Below are 24,639 nucleotides of genomic sequence, written 5' to 3'. Positions count from 1 at the left end.
GAGGAAAGCACAATCCACTGGGATTGTTTTGCCACACGGTTTATTAAAGTGAAGCCACCTTAACATGACAACAACCAGACAGTGTTTATACTAAAATACCAGCCCATCCGTTCGATGCAAAGACTATTCATCCGTAATGAGGGAATACAGAGGCTAGCTGCGCCGCTGCCCTGATGAATTATGAAACAGCCGCGACCTTAGATTGACCTGCGACTTATATCCTCTGAGCTGCTTGTATACAGAACATATTGTGGATAATAAAACCGCTGCAAAAGGCCTGACTTAAGCAGTGCATGACAAAATGTGCTACTGCAGCAGTAGCTACATCCGCTTGCTCAAAAGCTTCCTCTCTGCAAGCCTTCATTTACCTTTCCGCTCATATTAAATCACTCCAAATGTAACACGGACACCAAAACAACTGCAGCAGTGGACTTCTGTCCGGTTGACCTCAGCTGTGTGCGTTCAAGGGAGAAGACACAAAGCGCAGTCCTCTCTGCAGGGCACCACATCTGTGACATTGTGCAGGGCATACGCACTTATCTGCCTTTTTATTAACAGAACAGGCTAATATTCAAGTCAAATATTTTTTTTAAATGTTCGTAAACATGTATAATTTTGCAAGCCTGCCATCATAGTGAGCGGCAAACCACAATGAGGTTAAGGATGCAGTATAAACTGACAGTCGCATCGTATCGTATTGCATCTTATTCACAGAAGTTACATCGAGAAACCGTTTCCACAAATATGTTCAAAAAAAGTTTCATCCTCTTTTATTTAAAAAAAAAGAAGGAAAATGATGCAAAAATAGCCGCAGCATCATAATATTGTACACTTGAATTCAAATGCCGGTTCAGCTTTTATCTTGATGTGAGAAAGTTGCAGGCTTACTAAGTACGATCAAATTGATATAAACCGTGAAGCGTGGAAAAGAATAAATTGATCTCTCCCTGCCGGTGTAATTGAGTGTTTGTTGTGATGTGTGTTTGCCTGATGACGATCACCGGCTGGAGCTATGAGCTTTCCACCTTTATAGTTTCCTGATGACACGGATGAGATGAAATACAGCGAAATGAATACGGGCGAATTAACTGGTTATATAACATGTAATATAAGCACTTCATGAGTGAGCCCTTAATGTAAGCACAGACGAAGTTATTCGATTTGAAGGGCATGTGGATCACTCTATCACTGACACCAATATATCAACCTCCTCCAACAGTTTAAAAATTCACATTGAATTATTACAGCCTGGCAAATGAAGCAAGCGTACAATATGTCCCACACTAACATCCTCCAAGAAATAAATATCTCCCGGACACAAGTTAAAAGCCCCGGGGCTACAAAATCAATATTTCATAGGCAGGAGGTGATAAAGAGTCTTGATCCAGCTCCTGCTGTCTTTGAAGCAGCCAGAGGTCCAGCAGCAAGCAGCAGGATGGCTCGATGCCATCTGAAGCACACATTGAACAGGTATAGGAAAGAGTCGGCTCCCTCTGAGGATCTTATTGTTTTTGATGAATATTTTGTGAATTGTTTTTGGTGTTTAGCAGATTGTTTTGTATTGCATTTCGATCCATGTGTGTTGGCCTGCGGTTGCATATAAATGCAAAACATTTAGGCAGATCGGAAAAAAAGACGTGGGGACAATCGGGGCCCCACGGCACATTGTTGCCCAGGAGTACTTTAAGTGAGACATGAAAGAAAAGTCACAAAAAAATCAACATCCAATTTGTGAAACTGATTTCTTTCCCGCTTTAATCATCTAATGACCGTTTGTATTTTTCTTGGAAACTCTCTGGGGGGTTATGGTAACCGCCGGCCTAAATAAATAAGCTTTTAAATAACCACAAACTAATGGCACAGAAAAGCTGGGGCCACGTGCTGTTCTTCAACAGGGGCACTGGTCTGTTTCTGGCTGTGGACCAGATGTATACGACGATATCACATGTCACATGCTGTGTGCTCCGTCCTTGACGGCTGTTGCAGAAATGGGGGGTGGGGTCCCCATTGGTCATCTTTGTCCCGGCGCCCCCTAGTAGGTGAGTCCGGTCCTGCTGCTGCTGCGCTTTTTTGGGGGGTGTGTGTGGGTGTGTGTGTGTTCGTACTGTTTGTTTCGTGATCCTGTGAATTTCCCCACTGCGGGACTAATAAAGGATTATCTTATCTTTTCTTATCTTCACTCTTGCTACTTGTTGTCATGTTGTTTGCAGCATGACAGCATTATTTTTGCATGTACACAAATGAAAAGACAATACGCTTGAATTTAACATCAAAACCGTACCTTTGGGGCCGATTATAAAAAGTTATAATGTGTCCTATCATATATATATGCAGATGATATCCAACTCCATCTGTCATTCAAACCCAGCGAGGCATTCACATTAACGAGGCTCCTGGACTGTGTCAATGCCATCAGAGACTGGACGGCAGAAAACTGCTTACAACTCAACGACTCTAAGACGGAGGTCCTAGTTATTGCTCCAGAGGAGTTTGTCCCCATGATCAGGCAGATTATCGGTCCACTCTCCTCTGCTGCCCATTGCAACCTGCGCAATCTAGGGATTTCCTTTGATCGATCCATGTCATTTGACCCTCATGTTAAGCAGCAGTCAAACGCTCTAGGGCTTCTGTCCCACGCACACGATTGAAGACCCGAGGTGACCGAGGCTTTGAGGCAGTGGCCCCGAGGCTCTGGAATGCTCTGCCTGCAACTCTACGCCTCGCAGATACTGTGGATACTTTTAAGAACCAGCTCAAAACCCACCTTTTTAGACTGGCGTTTGAGTAAAAACCCATGTCCTAGACCTGCTCTTAAAATATGTTTTACATTTTTATTTTATTTTTTATTTTTCTCTGTGTATGTAATTTGTTGACCACAGGGTCACAGTGTGTTTTTTATGCTTTTAACTTTCTGCTCTGTTAAGCACTTTGTGATGTAATAAATTTCATTCATTCAAAACAAATGAAATCCCAGCTAAGACAGTAGATCAAAAACAGACAATGAGTAGAAATTAGTGGCCACGAATAAAGAAAATCATTTCATTCCTGCTACCTTGGACATTAAAACAAGCTCGGCTACCTGCTAATACCTGATACCTGCTAACTAAACATTCATTTCAGCAGACCCCATGGATGAGGTCAGAGGTCAGCACTGCCGGAACTGGAAAAAGGGGATTCAGCAGTGTACTCTGCCACATTTATGCATTCATGAAAATGTAGAGCAGAAGATGGTCTGTTTGGAAGAAGCATCAAACGCACACAACGTTGAGGAAGAGACGGCGTGGCGACCCAACTGTTTGTCCCGTCATTCTCTGATCCATACAAAACCGCAGATGTGCAAAAGCGTTTGTTTTTGTTGAACGCACTGGCGGTGAGATCCACCTCCTGGCCACATGGAGGCGCCGCAATCCCGCATTCCTGCTACCCAATTGGTTGTTTGACAGTACCCCCCCAAAAAAAAAAAAAAAAGTAGCGGAGCCGTTACAGCAAAAGGGGGGGGGGGGGGGTCCTTTTTTGAACGCTTTTGCTCGAGATCAGATGCTCCCTGCACGGGCTGAAGAGGGAGCAGGCAGCCGGCGCTTCTGCAAAGAGGGGGGGGGGGGTTTCTGCGGTGAGCGGAGCCGAGCGCGCGCAACTTCTCTCCAGTCCCGCTGTCGCTGCCGCAGCTGCCGGAGTTTCCTTTCGGATTTCCTCCTTGTGACAAAAGCGAGCTGGACTTTACTTCATCTGCCAACATGCATTCAGCAGCACTGCTACTGATGCTGGCCGTCAGGATCTACGCAGACAGCATGGAGGGGCCAACAGGTAAAAAAACAACAAACAAAGCAAAGGAAAAACAAACGTTTGTGTTGGGTCAGACGCGCAGCGCACCTGTCTAATCGCCTTTCGCTGTTTTTAAAGTTGATCGTCGCGGTTTTTAAAGTCGCTCTTTCTCTCACAGTCCGGACATTGTATGCTGAAGTCACTGTTGCAATTTTGCTCTGCAACTTCAAAAGTTGTCTCGGACTGTGTGTGTGTGTGTGTGTGTGTTCAACGGTTAAAAAACATCCAAAACCTGGCTGCAAATCAGTGGCGTGAACTTTCTCCTTTTTGGAACATGCAACGTTAATATCCCAGAGGGCATGAAATAGGTAATTTTCTGCAACCTTTTAGAGTGAAATCACATCATCTTTTCATTACACGACTCAGTGGTATTTTCTGATTACTATAATTTCTCAGGACATGCCCTCTCGAGATTAAATCTGAGTTCGAAAATATTCTTAGAAATGAAAGTGGGTTCATTATTTGCATCTCTCTCTCTCTCTCTCTCTCTCTCTCTCTCTCTCTCTCTCTCTCTCTCTCTCTCTCTCTCTCTCTCTCTCTCTCTCTCTCTCTCTCTCTCTGTCCAGTGGTGTTCAGCACCATGACGTTCACTGTTATGTTTGCATTGTGCAGGCTTCAGTAGGTGGCAACACTATTCCCATCCTCCAGTGTGTCATGCCAGGGAATGTAAATCACATCCCTCCACTGGTCTTTATTTACCGCTGATATCTGTGAAATGGGCCGCTAACTTGCCTGCGTGTGAGTGGTATTGATGGAACATGTTGCATAATTATGTTGCTGATGCGGGGGATAATTCGCTCGACTGGTTTCAGTGTGTAGAAAATCAGCCATCAGAGGCGTTTGGTGGGAACAAATTAGGAGGAGAGGAGACAGAGATTTGAACAGAGCCTATCGGAGATATAGCAGTTCAAATCCTCTTAAGTTCTGCCTGTGGCGAGGTTAACATTTGAATGGTGGAAGATTTTCCGAGGCCTCCGAACCTTGACTTTTGAGGAATGCTGTGGAAGAAAATGCCTCGGGTCAAGTTGTCTCAAGACAGTTGGTTTATCTCAAGAATGCTTTGCAGCCCGTGTGAATGTTGCAGCCTCGATATAAATACTCTGGTACATGGGTATCGGTGACACAGCCGCCTAGCAGTTGCCGAAACAGACGAGCACTGAGCCACTCCCTGCTCTCCAGGATCAAGTTGGTTCTGTGGGCAAGATTCAATGTAGCATGAATGGTCAAATTTGTAATGTCATTTATCATTTCATCATTGACTTGATGTTTCCTGGTTTGAATCAACATTTAACTAAAGTTCAAAGTTCTTGTATTGCTGCTTTTGTTCGGACATTTTGATATTAATTAAAGTCATGGTGGCCCTATAGGGCTGCAACTAATGATTATTTTCATTACCAACTAATCACTTGATGATTTATTTTCAATGAATCGATAAGTCAATTGATCTATAAAAAGGTCAGAAAATTATGAAAAATGCCCATCGCTATTTCCCAAAGTCGAAGATGACTCATTTAAATGTCTTGTTTTGTCTCAACCAGCAGGCAAACACTCGAATATATTGAATTTACTGTCATAGAGGACTGAGGAAACCAGGAAATATTCACCTTTGAGAAGCTGGAACCAGAGACTTTTGATTTGAAAAATGACTCAAAGTAGTGCGTCTAACTAGTAGTGAAAATGTCAACAACACCCAGGCCTGCACGTGTCAGATCTGTAGTCTTTGCCATTGCTTTGGTATCCTGACATACAGCAGAGCTTCGATATCGGTGCCAATACGACATCTTTGTTTCATGTTCTCCCTTGGTTTGAGGAATCTAAATTTTTTACCTTATTTGTTTAAATTCAAAGAAATATGCAATGCATCAGACATAAAGCACTTTGTCTATAATATATATATGTTAGTAAAGCTTGCTGGATTTTGAGCAGAGAACATCTTTTATAAAAATAAGTTACAACAAGCCCAAAGTGCTCCATGTATTGGCTGCGTTGCGGAGGGTTGCATCATTTGATGCATTTAAATTGATTTCAACCCGGTTGGACCAAAATGCGATAAAATACAGATTTTTCTTCTTATAAGATGAGGCATTAGTTGTGAACTTTCGACACGTGACACTTGTTGCTACTTGAAACTCCGGACACATTTAGCTTGATACTGTAAAAGCATGGAGGCTGTGAAACCTTCAGAGACAGAGCCTTGCAGTTTGTTGACGTCATGCGGCAGAATCTATGACGTTTCAACGTCTCCATCGTCTTTAGGGATGCCAACAAGTTGTGTCGTGCAGCTTTAATGCTTAAAAAAAACCCGTTGCACTTCGGTTGCATTCGGGCAAATGCTCCAGTATTAGTGGAGGGCCTGCGTGTGGCTGCTCTTGGAGGTCTTTCATCTCAGCTCCATAGTTTCACCTCCAGAATGTGCAGTGGTTTAGGTTGAAGACTGCCGTGTTGGTTAAGTGCAACCGGCCCCTGTTAGCGGGGGCTATGGGGAGCCAGAAGAAGGTAATTTAATCTTAAAAACGAAACTACGTGAGCGAACCCCCAACACTGAGCGGCCCTGACACGCAGCTCCAAACACTCCGAGATTGGAGGTCGGAAGGAGGTTAGCTTGAAAAGACCATACTGGAATGGGCGCTGACACGCGAAGGTGGTCTTTCACGGGCTGCTGGGAGGATGTGGAAAGGGTTCTCGATGTGTAGCGGCGTGGATCCGGCGCAGTGTTAATCCAACAGAAAATAGCCTGACACACACACAGCGCTCTCCTGGGGCAAATGTGGCGGCTTTAAATGGAGAAAATGGAACGTATGCTCGCACACAAAAGCCAATGATGAAATTTGGTTGTTCTGGAGGAAATAACATATGATTCTCCAATGGAACAATGGCGTAATGGCTACACGTTGTTCAAGAAAATGAGTACATCCTGTAATTATAGTTCGGGATAATGAGACGGCACAAGGAACAAGGGTTGTTTCAACACCCATTTTATAAAGGAAGAGAAATCTCCGGAGTCTATTAATTTACTTCCACGTCTTTTTTCCAGACGGTTACAAGTCCTCAGAGCTGTCGGACCACAATCTAGAAGTGTCTTTTTGGCTGAATGGATGCAATTAAGCTGGAGATGGATGAACATTTGAAATAATTGACACATTTCACCCTTCCCCTTTCTGATGCAGCATTAGACGGGTTGCATATTGCAAACATGAGCTCGCTTTTCTTCAGTTAAAATGGACGACTCAAGCATAACATGTGTGGACATATTAATTCAATCACGCTGGCTGCCAGTGAGAGCAAAGCAGCCCGGCTGAGGTGGAAGTCAGTCAAGCCTTTCTTTCCCCACATTCCACCAGTTTGATGGCTTTTGAGAATTTTTTAATTGCCTCTTCTGTTAGTCGCCATTTATTCGCCTCTGAGAGTTTTATTGGCAGTGTGGCTAAAGCAAACTTGTGGAGATGTTCGACAGAATTAACATTTTACTTTTAATCATCACAAGAGAAGACTCCATGGGAGTTCTGAGGCCTGTGAATAGCTGGAAGACTTGGCAAACTTCCATGACGTTTTATATAAACCTGCAGCGCGATTACTTCTATTTATCTAAAAATGATTTCCTCTTATCATCGAGGGAGGAGTTAGGGCCGCTGTTGTGCAACTAAAGTCAATTTCCTCCATGGGAGTTAAGTTGGTGAAATGCAATGTTGCCTCCAACAGACCTTTGTGCCCGTCTAAGCCGAATTCCAGCTCCGTCTGCTCCATCTTTCTTTCACCATCGTGTATCTTCAGCGGTCAACAGTATTGAGCAATAACACATTATCTGTTACAGTAGTGTGATTAGTTCCCCCCCCCCCCCCCCCCCCGCCAAGGATTACGATTTGAGATTTGCTGTCACTGTGCCAAAAGTGGACAAATTGTTCGGGGTCTCGCTAGTCTGATGCAGGAAGGCGGTTATGCCCCGTTTATTTCGTGAAGTTAAAACTGTAATTAGGAGCAACCAGTTTGAAAAAGCTGTCCACGTTATCGATAATTCCACGGCGGGAATTTGTGTGACAGCATCACTATAATAAGTGTCAACAGGCTGTCGGCAAAATGGCTGCAAAGCCACCAAAATATGACCGTTTGTGTATCAATTACTCACCCCGTGCAACCTTGAAATCTTGATTTGTTTTCCTCGCATGCCTCCATCGAGAATGGAGAATCAAAAAACTGAGACAAGTGTTGATGAACCAACCGAAATTGGGGCAAAACATCCGTTCACAAACTCTCACGCAACTCCTGTAGTATCACCCAAATCTCATTTGCTCAGCACTTCCCAAACACGCGCATCTTCGCTAAAACCTCCGTAATTCAAGCACGTCAGACTCGTTCGGATGAGTAGTGCACCTTCACGATTCTCCATTTTCTTTGAGAATTTGAAGGTAACACGGGATGAGCAATTAATATACAAATGGTTATTTTGAGCGGGGAGTATTCCTTTAAGCTACCAGCCAAGCGAGCTGCATATGTTTCAGTAAATATCAGAACTCTACTGGCTGCTTGTTAAACCACAAAGTCTTCTTTACAATGTCTATTGGTTTCTATTGCTACGCTTCCTTTAATACAGAAGATGGGAACGTTGAATGGTTTGAAGTCGACCAAACGACATGTCGCTCAGTCACGGTGGAAGCGATGACACCGTCGCTGACCCATTATCGCCTTGTGCGATATGTTTTTCATGACATTAATCGACCAGCGCTGCTGCTGCTGCTGGGGCGTGCCCGTCACCGCCGCGCGTCGTTAATGGAGCTGACAGAGCTGCCAGACTGGCTTGGCCTGGATCCACGAGGCGTCTTTGAGGGGACAATCAGAACTGGCTTCGCCTCTCCAGGTGTTAGAACTGTGTTGTTTTTTCCACCCCATCAACAACAAATTATTATTGAGCAGATGGAGGAGTGTCAGCCGGCGCCGCGCCGCCTGTCGAGCTGAGCGCCAAACATGTTTTAATGTTTTTGCTCCTTTTGTTTTTAGACATCCTCTTGTTGGTCAACACCAATGTCGGTATTACATTTAGATTAACTTTAAATAAAGCTGCTGGGTTTGCGATTGCTGTCGTTCGCCCTCAGTTCCTCATTTCATTGCTTTTACTGCTTTATTCCAACGAGCTATATGTAATGATCTGCTGGATGAAGTGCTTCGTGAAATCAGTGAAACAGCTGATAGGAAGAAATTCCCATAGCATGAACCCATCAGCTGCTCGAGAGTCAGCTGCTGGTGGACTTTGGATTGTGGAATTTGCTGCCTGTTGAAGGTATGCAGCGTGCTGCTAATTCTTTATTATAGAGTCCCAGAGGAAGGATCTAAACAAAAGCCAGTGATTTTTCAAGCTCCAGATGTAATGATGATAACACATTTCTAGAAAAGCTCCAAGTGCCTGAGATGCCTCGCTGCACTCCTCCCTCTCTCCTTCGATCTAAGAGCTCACCTGCCACGGATCATGTCTCAAATTGCCAACAGAGCATTGAGAGTGTGAGGATGATCATTTGAAAGCGGCGGCATATAGCAGCTCACCCGATTGCGCTGAAGTAATTGCACTGACAACAATGTCTGTCCCTGAAAACTGGACTACATTTCATTGTCAGCGGAGCGTCTTTTAGTTCCTCAACCGTCTTCTAGAAAGGAAATAGCCATCGAGCCAGGCAGTAACACTTATCTCGTCAAATGTGAGGGAATGCACCGCCAACAAATTCACCTTTTAAACACTTAACTGTTGGGTACCAGTTGGTGGGAGATGTGTCTCTTCTGTTAGTGTGGTGGTGTGTATTGATTTTCTTTAAGTGAGAACGTTGAAGCTGTCTCTGTTACAAGAATATAGTATTTCTCAGCAGGTTTTTGGTTGTAGAGCATTTATACGAGAAAAGTGACAATATTAAGTGTACTCAAAAAAAGTCCGTATGCGGACTGAATGTGCTGCACTTTTCTGTGCTTTTGACGGACGCTGTCGTCCCACAATGCACTGCATGCAAAACGCAGATGTGCAGCTCAGAGCTGCAAAACACGAACAAGTTAATTCATTAAACATCATCATAATAAATGACTTGATAATGGGAGTTCCAATGATATGCCTTGTCATGAGATGACGTGTTTTTTTGTACTTTCTTGTTGTTTCAATTACAAATGCTTCAAATCAAGGGGATGAGTGCAAAATTCAAGCTTCACACAGATATGTTATTTAACATGTTCGATTTCTCTCTTTTATTCTTAAGAATAATGTCAAAGGAGAAATGTCAAAAAGGAACGGGAAAAGATGGAGCTGTAGGCGCCACCCACTTGCAAAGAACCCCAAACCACTTTTGGTTCTGTACTTTTTTAGTACATTTAGTACGAACAGCAAAAACGTCTGCACTGTTTGTATGTACTTTGGATATCAGTCTGAACCCTCAGACTGAAATGTGACAGTAGACAGAGTGCTGGATTTCTTTTTAGGTCTTGAATGGCTGTTGTAAAAACATGTTTATTTTTCTCAATTCGAGGTATCCAAAAGGTGTGAAAATTGAAAGTCGGGTGTTGCATCTGCACTATTATCAAAACATTTTCAAAATGAAACCAGACCGACTTACAGGAAGCAGACAAAGCAGGTTAAGAGAAAGTGGGTAGAGCAGGAAAAGCAAATTGGAGCGCTTCATCAGAATTTAAGAAAGGAGAACGCACTCAGCGTCACATATTGATGATGGATGACAGTGTGGATGGTTTGAGGGAGGATTTTTTTTTTCCTTTTCAATGATAATTTACCCTGTGGTATCGAAATCATTGCTCTCAGCACATGGACGTGGCCAACTCGTTTGGAATTGGCAGGTGAGATGGATGGTGTAGACCTTGTTGGTTTTGAGCTGCCACTCTCTGCTCGTATGAAGGGGGGGGGGGGGGGGATTTGGACCCGGAGATGAGATATGCAGGTGCATGACTGTTCTGCAGCGATGGCCTCCTGTCCATTAAGTCAAGCCATGCTCTCCATTCGATTCGGTTGCCATTACCTCCCCAGATTTGTCACCGCCGCTGACAGCCAAGCCGTGAATAATCTTTATGAATATTCCTCTACCGCTCTTGCCGCCTAAGCGACTGTGTCTTTACACTCTGAGGCTGAGCCAAAATGTCCAAGCCTTTTTTTTTTTTTTTTTCGGCCGTGAAACCCTTAGTCGGACCGCTGACAGGTTGAGGTGAGTCGTGACGCTGGCAGCAGAGAGGAAACTGTCGCTCGGTTATCGCCGCGGCGACCGAGCAGAGTTCAGCCACAGGATGATTTTGCGGTGGCGCTGTCAGCAAGTGTCACTTTGGATTGAGATGACATCTCGGGCCAAACTGCGTGGAATGGCATTGCTCTCGCTTGCTGTCCTCTCTGCAGCTTCTGGGGGAGGAAAAACAACTGCGTGACGCCAAAAGCTATTTCTCTTCAGCTCTGCTTCCTCCTCCACGCTTTATCTCCCAGAGTTTCCCCCCTCGGGCTCACGTCTTTAGTCCCCCGTATCATTAATGTAGAGACTACAGGTGCTGATAAACTCGAGTGAGATTAACTGCCAAACTATAAACTCACCCCTCCTTGTATCTTACCCTTTATTTTCGTAAAAAGAAAATCAGTGATATGGAGCAAGACCCGGGGTGTGCGGGTCCCAGGGTGGCTGTCGATATTACACTTTAAAGAGGAGGCGTTTAAAGTTATCAAACCTGTGGGCCTCCGAGTGTCCCTGTGGCGCACAAGAGACATGAAAAGTTGAGGAGAAAACTTGCGAGAGGGAGGAAAAAAAATAAAAAAGTCGAATTATTAAATAAATAAAATGACATGTCCCTCAGCGGAGTGAACAAGGGCACTGCGGCATCGCCTGCTCACCCCTGTCAAGGTGAGCAGTGACCCTCCTGTGCACAGCAGGGGAGGTTATGCAGCATGAGCAGCAACACCTGTGTGTCTGCTGGCACTGCGGGACGTCTTCATCAGCGGCCTCTTCACTTCCTCCTCCCCGAAGTAAATTTGGATTGATGCCAGTTTTGTGGCTCTATTTTCCCCATTTTCCGGAGCGTCTTACTTTGACATGAAGTGCCAGAGCTCCAGAGCGCAAGCTGAGGGGGTGATGAGCAATACTCTCCCCTCCACCTGCAGCTACTCCAGAGGGGCTTCTGAGCTCCTAACCCCCCCCCCAGCCTTTCCATTGCAGCTGCAGATCGTGTGACAAAAACCATCATGAGCCCCTTTTTCGAACCGCAGGGGGAACTCTTGGGTTTGAGCCGCAGGGATCAGTGTGTACATAACGTTCCTGGAACAGTTTTTAGGAACATTCTCTTTTTTTGATAACATTCAAAGTAAAGTTGTCTTCCTGTCTTATTTTAAGGAAAGACAGATGGAAAAAGAGAGAGCGAGACGTCATGTGAGCGAGCTAAGAGGGCGAGCGGTAAACGAGAGACAGCTCGGCGTTTGTTGTGAATGTGAGAAAAGAAAAGTCATTTTCAGTTTTTTCACGGCGGTTTCGTTATAAATAGCTGTCGAGAACTCAGCAGATGATTTGCTGTGAAGAGAGACGGTCTAAGTTTCATCGTCCTCTGCATTTCATTCAATGCATCGGTAAATACTGTGCAGCAGTATGTGGCGTCGCAGGGGGACAAAAACGTTTATCTTTTTTGAGATGAAACGGGCAGGCGCTCTGAACTGCAGGCTGCAGAGTGTACCTCTGTGACCACCAGCAGCCCTCGTCGGTCTCCAGGCCTTCAGAGCGCTAATGGAAAACGTAGACAACAGTGGAGTAAAGGGACCTTTTTAGTTCCAGCAAAAGTAGTCCCGGGACTAAAATCAGCAGAAACTCTTAAGCGCTCATGCTATTATAGAGAGTGATGACAGGGCCAATGGCCCAATGATTTAAGACAGGCATGTCAAACTCAGTTTGGCTCGGGGGCCGGATCCAGACTTTCTGTTCTCAGGTGGGCCGGATCCAACTCCAAATATTTAGCTTTGTTTTTCAGTACTATGCTTTATCATTCAGCCTACATTTGTAGCCCACCCTACATATTATAATCACGGATGACAAGGGATCTTTTCTAAGCACAACACATTTATTCACAAACAATGGAGAAAAAAATGATTTTCATGTTTGGCTGTGAATGTGTTAACAACTGGTTTATTTGACAGTTGAGTGAATGCAGTTTTACACCTGAACCAACTCACCACACTAAACAAACTCAAGTGGGAGCTATGAAAAAAAATATTTTTGCCTTATATGTCATACTGCTTTGAAATAAATAAAATACAAAATAAAAGTTATAGCAGTGCATGGGCAATAAGATTACATCAGATCAAACTGTAGGCTCTGAAGATGAGAATATACTGCACAATATTAATTGTCTTTATGAAACCAGATTAATCTTATTTTTTAATTATCTGTATTCATGAGTGCAAACAAATTTCGTGTCATCACAACTTTCTCTCTCTCTCACTGTACTCCTGCAGTCTACTTGCTGCTGCTGGCTCCTGAAACTTGGCATCTTTTTGCCTTCACAAGTGCATCGATGTTTGTCACGGAATTTTGTGGCAACACCTGCCTTTCTCCCGACCATTGATGGCGCACCGTCGGTAGCCAGGCTCACGGCACGGGACCAGTCCGCTCCCACCTTGTCCAGCGCTCCAACGAGAGCGCTGAAAATGTCATCAGCTGTTGTGGTGTCATTCATGGGCACCAATTCAAGCAGCTCCTCGGTGATGGTCAAAGTTTCATCAACACCTCTAATGAATATGGCCAGTTGAGCAATATCTGTGACATCGGTGCTCTCATCTATTGCAATTGAAAATGCGATAAATGACTTGATTTTCTCTTTCAGTTGGCTGCTCAAGTCACTTGAGAGAGCTGTCACCCGATCTGCGACAGTGTTCCTCGTTAGACTGATATTGGCAAAGGCAGGTCGCTTTTCAGGGCACACGACTTCTGCAGCCTTCAGCATGCATTTTTTTACAAACTCCCCATCAGAAAACGGCTTGGATGCCTGCACCAGCTCGTTGGCAATAATGTAGCTGGCTCTTACAGCCCCATCAGAGATATCGCGGCTGCGCGTAAAAGTAGACTGCTGTTTCTTCAGACCAGCGACCAATTTGTTTATCTCGTCTTTCCTTATTTGTCCTTTCAAGTGGTCATACTTTTCTTTATGAAGAGTCTCATAGTGGCGCTTAATATTAAACTCTTTGAACACTGCAATAGGCTGATTACATACCAGGCACACCGGTGTTGCATTCACTTCTGTGAATAAGTAATTCTCAGTCCATTTTTCCTGGAAAACTCTGCACTCCGTGTCCACTTTTCTTTTTTTTGACAGTGCCATTTTGGGAAGGGTGTGTTGACAAGTGTGTTAGTGGTGAATGGTGAAGCAAGATTGCCGGTTAGTTTTTATCTGGACACATCAGGGGGCGGTGCCGCATGCTGGACGTGAGCTCCTTTACATTTGCTGCCCTCTAGTGGCCGGGGGGAGCATTTGATTTGTATTTATTATTTTAAAAAATCACAACTTTTGATAGAAATGAGCTAGAGACTCGCTTTTTTTTTGACATTCTCATAAATTTATTCCGGGCCGGATTAAATCATCCAACGGGCCGGGTCCGGCCCGCGGGCCGTATGTTTGACATGCCTGATTTAAGAGATCTGTTGGGATTGAAAAGAACTGTGTGGATTTGCAGTCGGATGTGTAAGAAAAGCTGCTCGTTAAATAGGTGTGAAAGTGAAATTAATGAACACTTCCCATCGTACGGCGTTCATGCTGGGAATCGCACCTTTAACCCTGGCAGTGTTAATGCCTCACATCCCCATCCGGGCCCTCTTGCCCCTCAACCTCTCGTCTGTCCTTCCTCTGCTTCTTTTACTTGGCGAGCACATTTGGATCGTTAGTTCCGTCTCTTTCTTCTTCCTACCTGCCCCCTTGACTCCCATGCGGAGGGGTTACCTTGGCCGGGATTCAGACGATGGTGGTATTTTGGCACTTCCAATACGCAACAGCACCTGGGCCAGCATCTGCTGCATTTCCCTTCCAAAAGGCAAGTGCATTAGTAGCAAGTACCCCCCCCCCCGTGGCCTTTGAACTGGGACAGATAAACGCAAAGGATAACATTCATGAGCACGGAGCTGACTGATCATGCCCCGCATGGGAATGAGCGAGCTGTCTTTGCATTCACAGAGGAAGTGCTTCAGCCAAGCCAAGGATGATTGGAGGCATATACCTCTGAAATCCTCATTCTGTTTTATGCGATGTTCCGGTGCCCGAAGCGTGATGTTGTGCTTTTTGTTTTTTTCATGAGCTCGCTGTTAGAGGAGGCCTTGAATCATTGATTCAATAAGCAAGACCCCCGAGTGTAGGCGCAGCGTCTTAGGTGGAGGTGGAGAAAGAGAGGCAGAGAGTGAAGTGTGTGTGTGGAGTACAGGAAGGGGGGAGTTATTGACTTCATCTGTTGGGAAACGGACGTGTAAATCAGCTGGCGGTCGGCTTTCTGGTCGGTGCCGCGACGGACGGTATCCCCTTTCATCTTCCCTCCGCCGTCTGATATAGCAGGCCGGCCCGAGGTAGAAGCGTCTCCAGATCGGCAACCAGACATGTGTGTCCCTGTGCCCTCCTGGCCCTGCCCCGATAATCTCAGCATCAAGAGAGTGTGGGCAGATGGCTCTGTGGCCGGGGTCAGCGAGCCCATACATAATAATAACGGGGCACGAGGGGATGATGAGGCTGGCTCAGACACTGGAGGGGTGATGCAGGAATGACCTGAGTAGACATTAAAAACAGATCTACTTTGTTTGCCCTTGCATGAGGCAGCTGTTGACATATGTTGTTTGTTAGGTGGCTTAAACACAGCCTCCTGTATATTGACCTAGAAAAGTGATGAGGGCAGCAGAAAGCTGGCTGTCAAAAGGCTGCCCTGATGGATTTTATTCCTTATTATTCTGTGTGTCATGTAGACGCTCTTTGCTGGCGTTTAAGGTCTTATGAAATGAAAGGAAATTCCACAGGAGGTGCACTCAAATTTAAGGATCGTCCTTTTATTAGGGTTTTGTTCAGCATTCAGGCTAAATTCACGGCAAAGTAGTTTGCTAAAGGTGATTATACTTCATTTCTAAGTTTGCTTTATTCACGAAAACAACTTGGAGTTGGCAAGTCTGCCATCAACTCCGTGCACAAAGAGCGGCCGGAACAAAACTCACAATCAACCCTCAATCATCGGGGCTTCTGCAAAGGCAACTAAACATAAACGTGACAGTCAGCGGTGTCGAGACTGCACACGGACAATTACCACCAGTGGATTGATCCGATTTATTGATCTCAGCGTGCCCTTGCGTAGAATTACACTTACCGGTACTGCCTATACACTGGTATCGCAACATATGTGTCTCCAGTACACAGATATTTATATCTATGTGTGTCTCTCTCTTTAGCTTTTTTTCACGTCAATAACCTCAAAGATCGTCTGGAGGCGGAAGAGCAGCTCTCAGCTGAGCTTTATATGCTACACAGTTAGTCAGAAGTGCTTTACGGAGCAGAGAAAAGATACCAAAAAGGAAGACGGACAGATGCACGTCACAATTTCAAGAGATGGAAACAGGCGACGTCTGTAGAAATAGAGAAGAGATGTAAATAAACATGTTTAAAGCCAGTTGCTGTCCCTTCGCTATTTCCTCTGTTTGTAAGGAAATATTCAGTTTGCTACAATTGCCAGGTGATACAACTTGCCAGTATGTGTTGCACTTGAAAGAATGCTCCGCTGATTTATCATATCACTGTGGAACTTTGTAGGACTCTAAATAGACAGTACAAATCGAAATGATTGCAGCTGAGGCAAAGACGTCTTCTTCATCATTCCACACATTCATCGTCATTGTCCAAATCTGGCGCCCGCATTGCAACTTGAGTCGACTCACTCGACTGTAGCTACGCGTGTGTTGTAGCGAGCTGTAGAGTTATTCTCATTCGGTTGGAAAAAGTTCAGAGCCGTCCAGGAATTCATGCCCTGGAGGCAGACATCCAGGTCTGTTCATTTATTGTGGCTACGGGGCTATGAGGGTGTAGGTAAAGCTAGGTGTCGTCAGCATAATTGTAGAAGAACTGTTGTACTTTTGGATAATTGGCCTCAAGGGAACATTTAAATGTAAAGAGACTGGGACCATGTATCAAACCTTGGGGACGTGGCAGGAAAGGGCTTCAGCTCTACAAGAAAGAGGTTGGTACAAACTGCTGACTCAGTTGCCAAAGGAAGGTAATTTTTCACTTTGTTACGCAAATGTGCCACCTGACATTCCGATTCTCCCCCTTTCGCATTCATATCTTATGTCGTGTGGGTGCATTTTTTCTCCGTATGCCTGCGAAGTGCACGGAGTGGTTCCAGGAGGAGAGGACTGCATTATGTAGTGTGTGACATGTGTGTGACATGTTTGTCATTGTCACTCCTGAGGGACAGCTTGCACATGAATTGCTTCTGCCTCAATCTGTGCAGCCACGCCCCCCCCCCCCCCCCCCCGTCCACGCTTCTGTAGTCCCAGACATCTCTAATTATATGCACACAAAACAAAAGTAGGCTATGTATTGTTTTCATATCTCCCCCCCCCTAACACTCGCCCAACTGTGTCACCCACTTTCTGCCAGGCCGGAAGACCTGTTGTTAAATAGAGCTGCCAATCAAAGAGAGAGAATGGGGGAGGGACAGGAGGAGGAGAGCGAGTTCCTCACTTTCCAGAAAGTGTTTTACTGCAGTGCTTACTTTATGGTAATAGAGTCAGTCACATCTTAATTTTAAAGGCTGCAGCCAAGGACAGTAACAGTTGACTTAAACCTTGTGTGTGTGTGTGTGTGTGTGTGTGTGCCGTGTCCACACGCATGAGTGCATTCAGGGAGGGTGGAGCAATTCATTTTGGGTGCAGATTAGGCCCTGTCAAGAGTGACAGCTCTTTTTTTTAATTTTTTTTTATCAAATTTTGTCTTGTGTGACAGGAAAGAGAGGTTGAGTAACGAGCTCCGTAGCACAATCCAACACGAGTATACGACGCGTCCTTGCCGTGTGGGCAACGTCTTTGACCCCATGTTTAATTAGGAATCCGCTGGAGAGGGATTACAGTACAGGGCGGGGTGAATCTGCGGAGGCGAAGAAGTGAGGGCATAAGTCGAATCACGAATGGAAGGTTTATTGTGGCCGGTTGACTGATCAGGATGGGTGGGGTTGGGTTCGGACGTCGCCGGCCACCATGTGAGTGGAGCCCAACACGTTTGTTGTATCCAGGGATGGTCAGCGTGTTTTTTTTTAGGGGGGCGGTTTACAGTAAGTCCCGAGCTAAGCGGCCTCCTGCCTGATTACGTTGATTTGTTTGTGCTTAATTGGGCCGGAGGCGTGCTGGAATTGGTGCTGGACTTGCTTACTGCAGCACAGATGCGAGAATGTTCCGCAGCAAAACTTACCTTGCATCCACGTGAGGAGCTGCCCACTGGCCTTGGCTCTGTGGAGCTGACAGGACGACTGGGCACCTGACTCAGGACTGACCTCTAACTTTTGCTGGTGCAAGGCAAGACAAGAGGGGTCTTGTGGGGATTTTGGCGGCAGGTTTCGCCAGAGGGCATCAGGGCTGTTTTTGCTCTGCACAAACTCTGACTTGGTGTCTGTTGGTGGGGGGGGTGCGAGTGGGTGTATGTGAGTTTTAACCTAGCCGGGGGCATGAATAGAAATGTCCAGTAATTGCCTGATTCTCTCACTGAGATCATTACGACAGGTACTGGAGCAGCTGCAAGCAGGGATGTAAGCCTGTAGAGCTTTGACAGAAAAACAACCTTTTTTCCCCTCAGATTCTTGAAAGACTTGGTGTGAGGTTATAATGATCAGTACGGGCTCTTTTCAATGCCACTAAATATGACAGTTGGTCTTTAATGATGTTTCAAATATGCTTTGGAGAAAATGTTGTTTCGAGCAATCGCCCTCTCCCTTCACGTTATGAAAAACAAAGTCAGTGGCGTGTGAAATTTGGAGGGGGGGGGGGAGGGGAGAGGCTGTAACAGGAACTGGGAGGAGGGTACATGTTTTTTTTTTCTAGTTGATTAGGCAGCTGAAATCATCCTTTGTGAAGGCAGTCCAGGCGAGGGAGGGAGGGAAGCTCAACCTCCCAGAGGAAGGCCTTTCGGGTTCATTGCTACTGGATTGATGGCGGCGGGGGGTGGGGGTGGTTGTTGTTCTGGGCTCGCTGTCAGCGGCGTGGGTCCTTTCAGCGGCGAGACTGGAGGCTCCTGGATTTATTCCGGCCCAGTGGGTAGCTGCGGCGGTGCCACCGGACTGTGCTGGAGGATTTAAAGCCCCTATCGCAATGCCAAAGCAGCATGCTGCTCACAGAGAAAATGAGAGCAGGGAAGCAAAACCGTATACTCATCATCAGAGTCTACAGGAGACTGAAACGCAGGGACGGACAGAGAGAGATTGCTGCAGAAAGAGAAGCACAATGAGCCGAAGGAACAACGAGTCACAGTGATGGGGGGGGGGGGAGAAATAAGATAGAGGAAGAAATAACGGAGCATAAAGTTTTGTAATGCCTCAGTAGCAATGCATCGGTCTTCAGCTGCCGACCGAAGGAAGAGCGAGGAGGAGACAGAGATTAGGAGAGGAGGAAGGTGAGAGGGCTACTTAGTGGCCGTGTGAAGGATAGAAGGCCTGTTGTCCACTGTTGGAAGACACTGTCTGCAGCTGCATGGTCCCTGTGGCGGAGCTCCATCCGCGGGACTATGTGCACCAGCACAAGCACAGAGAGAGGAGTCGCACTAAAGGGAGGCGTCTCATTAATGTGCGCCGCGGCACGGGGCTCGTTTTAGAGACCATTTGCGTCCTGGTAAGAACGGCTCGTTTGTCAAGAGAAGGCAGGAATCACGTCTGATTGGCCGTCTTCATCGCGGCGCCACACTAAAAGTCAAAGCACATAACAACCTGTGTGGAAAATATCCATGCTGAGCATTCTATTTATTCTCCTGGCCCTATGCCGTCTCGGCCGTCTCGGCCTTCTCTTGTCTGCCTGTACAACATAGTTCAGTTAAAGGTGCCCTTCGCTACTTGGGGATGAACCCAGCGAGTTTTCTGGAGCATCCTCCCCAAAGTGTGGCCCCTCCAAAATAGCACAATGTACCAAAAGTCTGTCTTGAATGCAGACTTGATTGGGGCAGTGGGGATGTTCCACGGGGGAGCGGCTGACTGGGCCTGTCCTCCCGGTCTGCTCCAGGGTTACGGATGATGAATGGACCAACTTCGAGGACTGCGTGCCGGAGTGGAGAGTCTTCCAGGACTGTACAGCGTGACCTTGGAGGGAACGTGAGGACGATTCACAACTGTGGTCTGATTGATGATCTGTGGACCTGATCTCTCACCTCCAGGCTCCGTGTACAGCAGAGCGACATGCTGTGACTGTTAGACTGATGCATTGGTCTGCTGATACAGAACTTTTATTAAAAATATAAATATCAGACAGGATGTGTCCACCTGTATGCTGCACATTGTTAGGATCCATCACACCTGTTAATATGAGTATATATATATATAGAGTTGTTATCATCGTTGTTATTACAGTTGGCGTTTGATAGCAACCTCGCAATCCTTTTTTAATTGGTTTTAGCTTTCAATATTTTCACGTTGTTGAAGTTATTAGTACCTAAATGTTGGGTACGTTGCTTTTTGCCAATAAAAAGGAGAGATAAAAGGTCCGATAAGACATTTGTTAGCGTCAGCGCTTTACAAACCTTTGTTTTTGGCCATTTGGGATCCGATTGTTTTTGCAAGATTGTTTGTCTGAACATGATATGTATTTTTCCACCTCAGAAATCCAGTATTGGTCGGGCTTTATCAGATACCTTTTCATTCTGACGAGAATACAATTGAGTAGAAATTAAAACACAAAATTCTTTGACAAGAAAGAATCAATATAAAGAATCAATGTACAAAAACAGTCGCATAATAGTATTGCATATCAGTAAGAGGCAGATTATTCAGAACAATATTTCAGTGCACTTCAAAAATCCATTTCATTGTGTCTCTCGGTGTGTCCATTGGGATGAATGTAAACTGATTGATATACTTACAGCGTCCACATGACATCCACCAGTCCTGTTCGTGAAGAAGTCTATGATTTATCCTGCTTTCGGATTTAGCGTGAATACAGCGCGAGCTGTCAGTTGGGTGACTGTGGTCACACGGCTGACATGCTGATATCCCACTTTCCATCATCACCTGAACTCAGCATCACTTTTTGGTCCACTTCAAAGTTTTCTGTCTACGTCTCTTGGACAATGCGCTACTTCCCCTCCCAGCGCACTAGCACCTGTTCTGGACTTCCCGGCCACCAATCCCGACTGCAGCTAACGCTGGAATGGGCTTGATTGCTTCAGCCAATAACACAAGTGCATCTGATTGCAAGGACCTTCAGCCATGTATGAAGAGTGATTATCCTAAAGGCTGAAAAGTGCATTTGTCGTAGAACGCCACTCTATAATCCATGGTTGCGGCGTTTCATGTTATGGAGCGCTGATTGCCATGTTTCCGTATTCTTGTTGAAATGGATGATAATTACAGCCTTGCTCTGACAGACTTCACTTTATTGAGTGGAAAATGAGAAAATTGGGGGTGTTTTGTCCTAAACCACCCCCCCCAAAAAATAAAACATTTCAGAAATAAACGTACCCGCAATCATCGATGCTTCATTAACAAACTGTTGATCAGAGCTTCTGTTAAAGGAGGACGGAGGGAAAGGAGCTGCTGGCCGATAGTTGGCATATGATTCCTCTTGAAAATGAATTACCCGCTTTCTCAATGACTCATATAGGATACAATAGCCTCTAATTATAATCATTCTCAAGGGTTCAGAGGAATGTGTTATATCGCTAACTAGGCTGCCCATGCTGAGAGAGATCCCTCGATCCTGCGACGCTGAACGCTGCCTGTTGAGGCACTGTGTGGGTTTATTCCAGTCAATACTCCTAAAATAAAGACAAGTTTATGGGGGTGGTTACTGCTCCCCATCTTCCCCTTCTCTCTGATGTTCTAGTAAATTCCACTGAATATCTTTGGAGAACCGTCCTCTCTGAGGAACGTGCCTCTTGCACAGGGGACCGGGTGTATTTGTCGAAGCGATCTGTCTACTTGAAGAATGCGTCTCCGGAGTGTCTTAACTCTCATTTCTTCTCTTACTGCCAAAATGAAAGAAGACACACAGCGCTGTCTGCCCATTATCCTCAAGGCTCAGTCCCCCCTGTCTTCTTAGACGAGACGGAGGATGCCAGTGTAAATGTCTGTATCGGTTTGTCTGCATTCGGTGCATGTTTCTGCCGCCGATATGACGTTCACACCTTGTGTAGCTCTCATGGAAACCCAATCCTCCAATCCCCAAGCATTTAGTGGAAATCTGATCCATCGGGTAACATTAAGAATTTAATATGTACAACACAAAATTCCTCATTTTATCAAGTACTTTTTGTCTTATTAAATCCCAAAAATCTCACTTTCTTTTGGAAACGAGTGAAAATCTACCAGTGCTGTCATGTTTTATGTGCAAATTGTTTCTAGAAGATTTTGTGAGACGTTGAAAAGAATCTTACTGCACCGGTATATTATTCCACCAATTTTAAGACATTTCTTGTCACGTAATAGCTTTTTTAGTTGAAGCATAAGATACTAATAAAGAATATTTCATTTTTGTGAAAAATTAATGATGCAATTATACGGGAAATTAAATCTGGTCATTTCTTTTACGTTTTGGTTGAAAACTGGCAGTACATACTCGTGTTGTAGGACTGTTCAAATGATCATTCATAAGAAGTGTGCATGCAGCATATGGCTTTCCATTTGTCATTTGTTTCATCTTCCACCTATTTTACTTAAAATAACAGACTTGTTTTGCAGTTATCACAAAATTACCTAATCACGATCATTTACCATGGCCACTATCATTTTTGCATACTAGTTGGATTCCACAATCAAAGGAATTTAAAGCCAACATTACAAATGTGGCAACAAATAGAAAGCGAAGTATGTGTCCATCAGCCGGTTGTAAATAAAGTGTCTACCTGAGCAAAAGAGATCTTTCTTCTGTCGGGCAGGTTCTTCCGTTCCAGCTCATATGAGACTGAATTTGTTGCTTTCCGTTGCTAATGACGGAGAGGTGCCAATAACGGCTCTCTTGATTTATAATGGAGCTTCTTCCCCACCGGTGCAGCGGCGTGTTTCACAGCTCTGGGGAAGGATATGCTGGAGTTCTCTCCTCCATTCACCTTTTCAAGTTAGATCATTGAAGTAAAAACGTTGCAGGAAACGCAGCGTTTCTAAGAGTAGCGTGGGCCCCGTCAGGAATAGCTCGGTGTGTAGTGAGAGCGTATGACGAGTGTGTGTGGTCACGCGAGCGAGAGGCCGTGGCGGATGAGCTCAGAAGAGACGGGTGTTGGCGATCGGAGCAGAGGAGAACGTAGCCGTTTAAGTGGTCTCGTGTTAGTAAATGTACGGGTTTTTTTGGATTAACTTGTGAGAATAAAATCAAGCCTCCTCCTACATGAATTAACTGTCTTGAACCACATTTTGGTTACATTAGCTCTCACAACAGTTTTAGGAGAAGCTATTTATAATAGATCCACCTTTTCTTCGGAAACCTGTGTTCGACTACGTCTGTGGTTGCAAAGCTAAACATAACAGCTCAGCTAGTGGCAAAACATTCACAGAAAAAGACAATCAATTAGTCAACTGGAATTTCATAATCGTAACCGCCCTAATAAAAAAAAACCTTTCAGACGTCGCTTTGAGTCGCGCCTGTTTTTGGAATGATTCCCACCCCCGGCTACTGCCATTTTCAGCTCACTGATGGATGGGGCAGTGAGTGAGTTTCGGCCACGAAAGCTAAAGCGCCTCGCTCCCACGCCAGAAAGCGACAGTGACAAATCAACATTTTATGACCGTATTCATCACAGCGTTTTGCATGGTGACATATTACCTCTTAACCTGACATTTTTATTTGATCTCAGCCACAGTTAGTCAATGCCGTTATTGTCTCCATACCATCTTCAGTGTATGCAACTTTTATCAACTTCAGCTCGCGCTAGTTTCCAGCAGAGGTCGATAGAAATAAGACCGCTTAATGCCGCTCCAAAGCCTACAGTGAGCTTCGTAATAAAGCGCCACACTTTCTTTATCACGAACACAAAGTTGGCAAGCCTGTAGCGCCACTGCCCTGTCTGTATGAATAACGCATGAAGCCAGAGTTGGCTGGTTGCTGTGCTGTTTCCCACGCAATCCCCCTCTGCTGCCGGCTTTCCTCAAGGATCAGCGGCTCATTAGAAGTGTGTTGCTGCTAATTGATCAGCAGCGTTGGGCCTGGATGACCACCCCCCCCCCCCACTCACGCCTCGGCCATGTCAGAGATGAGAACCTGTTTTTCTTACTGTTTTGATTTTTTCCTCTTCTTCTTACGAAAAAGCTGGCTGAAGCTCCAGCATGATCCAAGCAGCATGACGCCTCAGAACTGAAAGCCATAGAGGCAGACAAACAGGAATAGCTGAAGGCGTCTCTTTTCTTCATCCCTCACACGCATGCACATTCACACTCACACTCACTGCGCCTGCCAACAGATGCACGTTTGTTTCTTCCTCCCTTTGCTTTCTAATGCACACCAAGACAAATACACACATGTTTTTGTGGCCTGCTGCCAACCACCCACCAGCCCGCACCTCTTGCCTGTCCTGGCCGTCAGTCAGCCTTCCCCGCCGCTCTGCCGATGTGACAGAGGAGCCGGCAGAGCATCTCAGTCAGCGGCTGTGATGCTGAGCCAGAGTGACAGAGCGACAGGGGGAAAC

At 45.4% G+C, this 24,639-nt stretch overlaps 1 protein-coding gene across 2 annotated transcripts in view; it reads left to right on the top strand.

Moving 5' to 3' along the window:
• The first annotated feature begins 3,684 nt into the window (after positions 1–3,684).
• Positions 3,685–24,639, top strand: part of ptprua (protein tyrosine phosphatase receptor type Ua) — a 163,104-nt gene continuing 142,149 nt past the window's right edge. For both annotated transcript variants that reach the window (XM_079288297.1, XM_079288296.1), the window contains exon 1: positions 3,685–3,804. In XM_079288297.1, coding sequence (XP_079144423.1) covers positions 3,735–3,804 — 70 coding nt within the window. In that variant the 5' untranslated portion in view covers positions 3,685–3,734. The remainder of the gene's footprint in view (positions 3,805–24,639) is intronic.

Source organism: Melanostigma gelatinosum (genome assembly GCF_949748355.1).
Source record: "Melanostigma gelatinosum genome assembly, chromosome: 17".
In the NCBI taxonomy this organism is placed as follows: domain Eukaryota; kingdom Metazoa; phylum Chordata; class Actinopteri; order Perciformes; family Zoarcidae; genus Melanostigma; species Melanostigma gelatinosum.
This window is presented reverse-complemented; position numbering and strand designations above follow the sequence as displayed.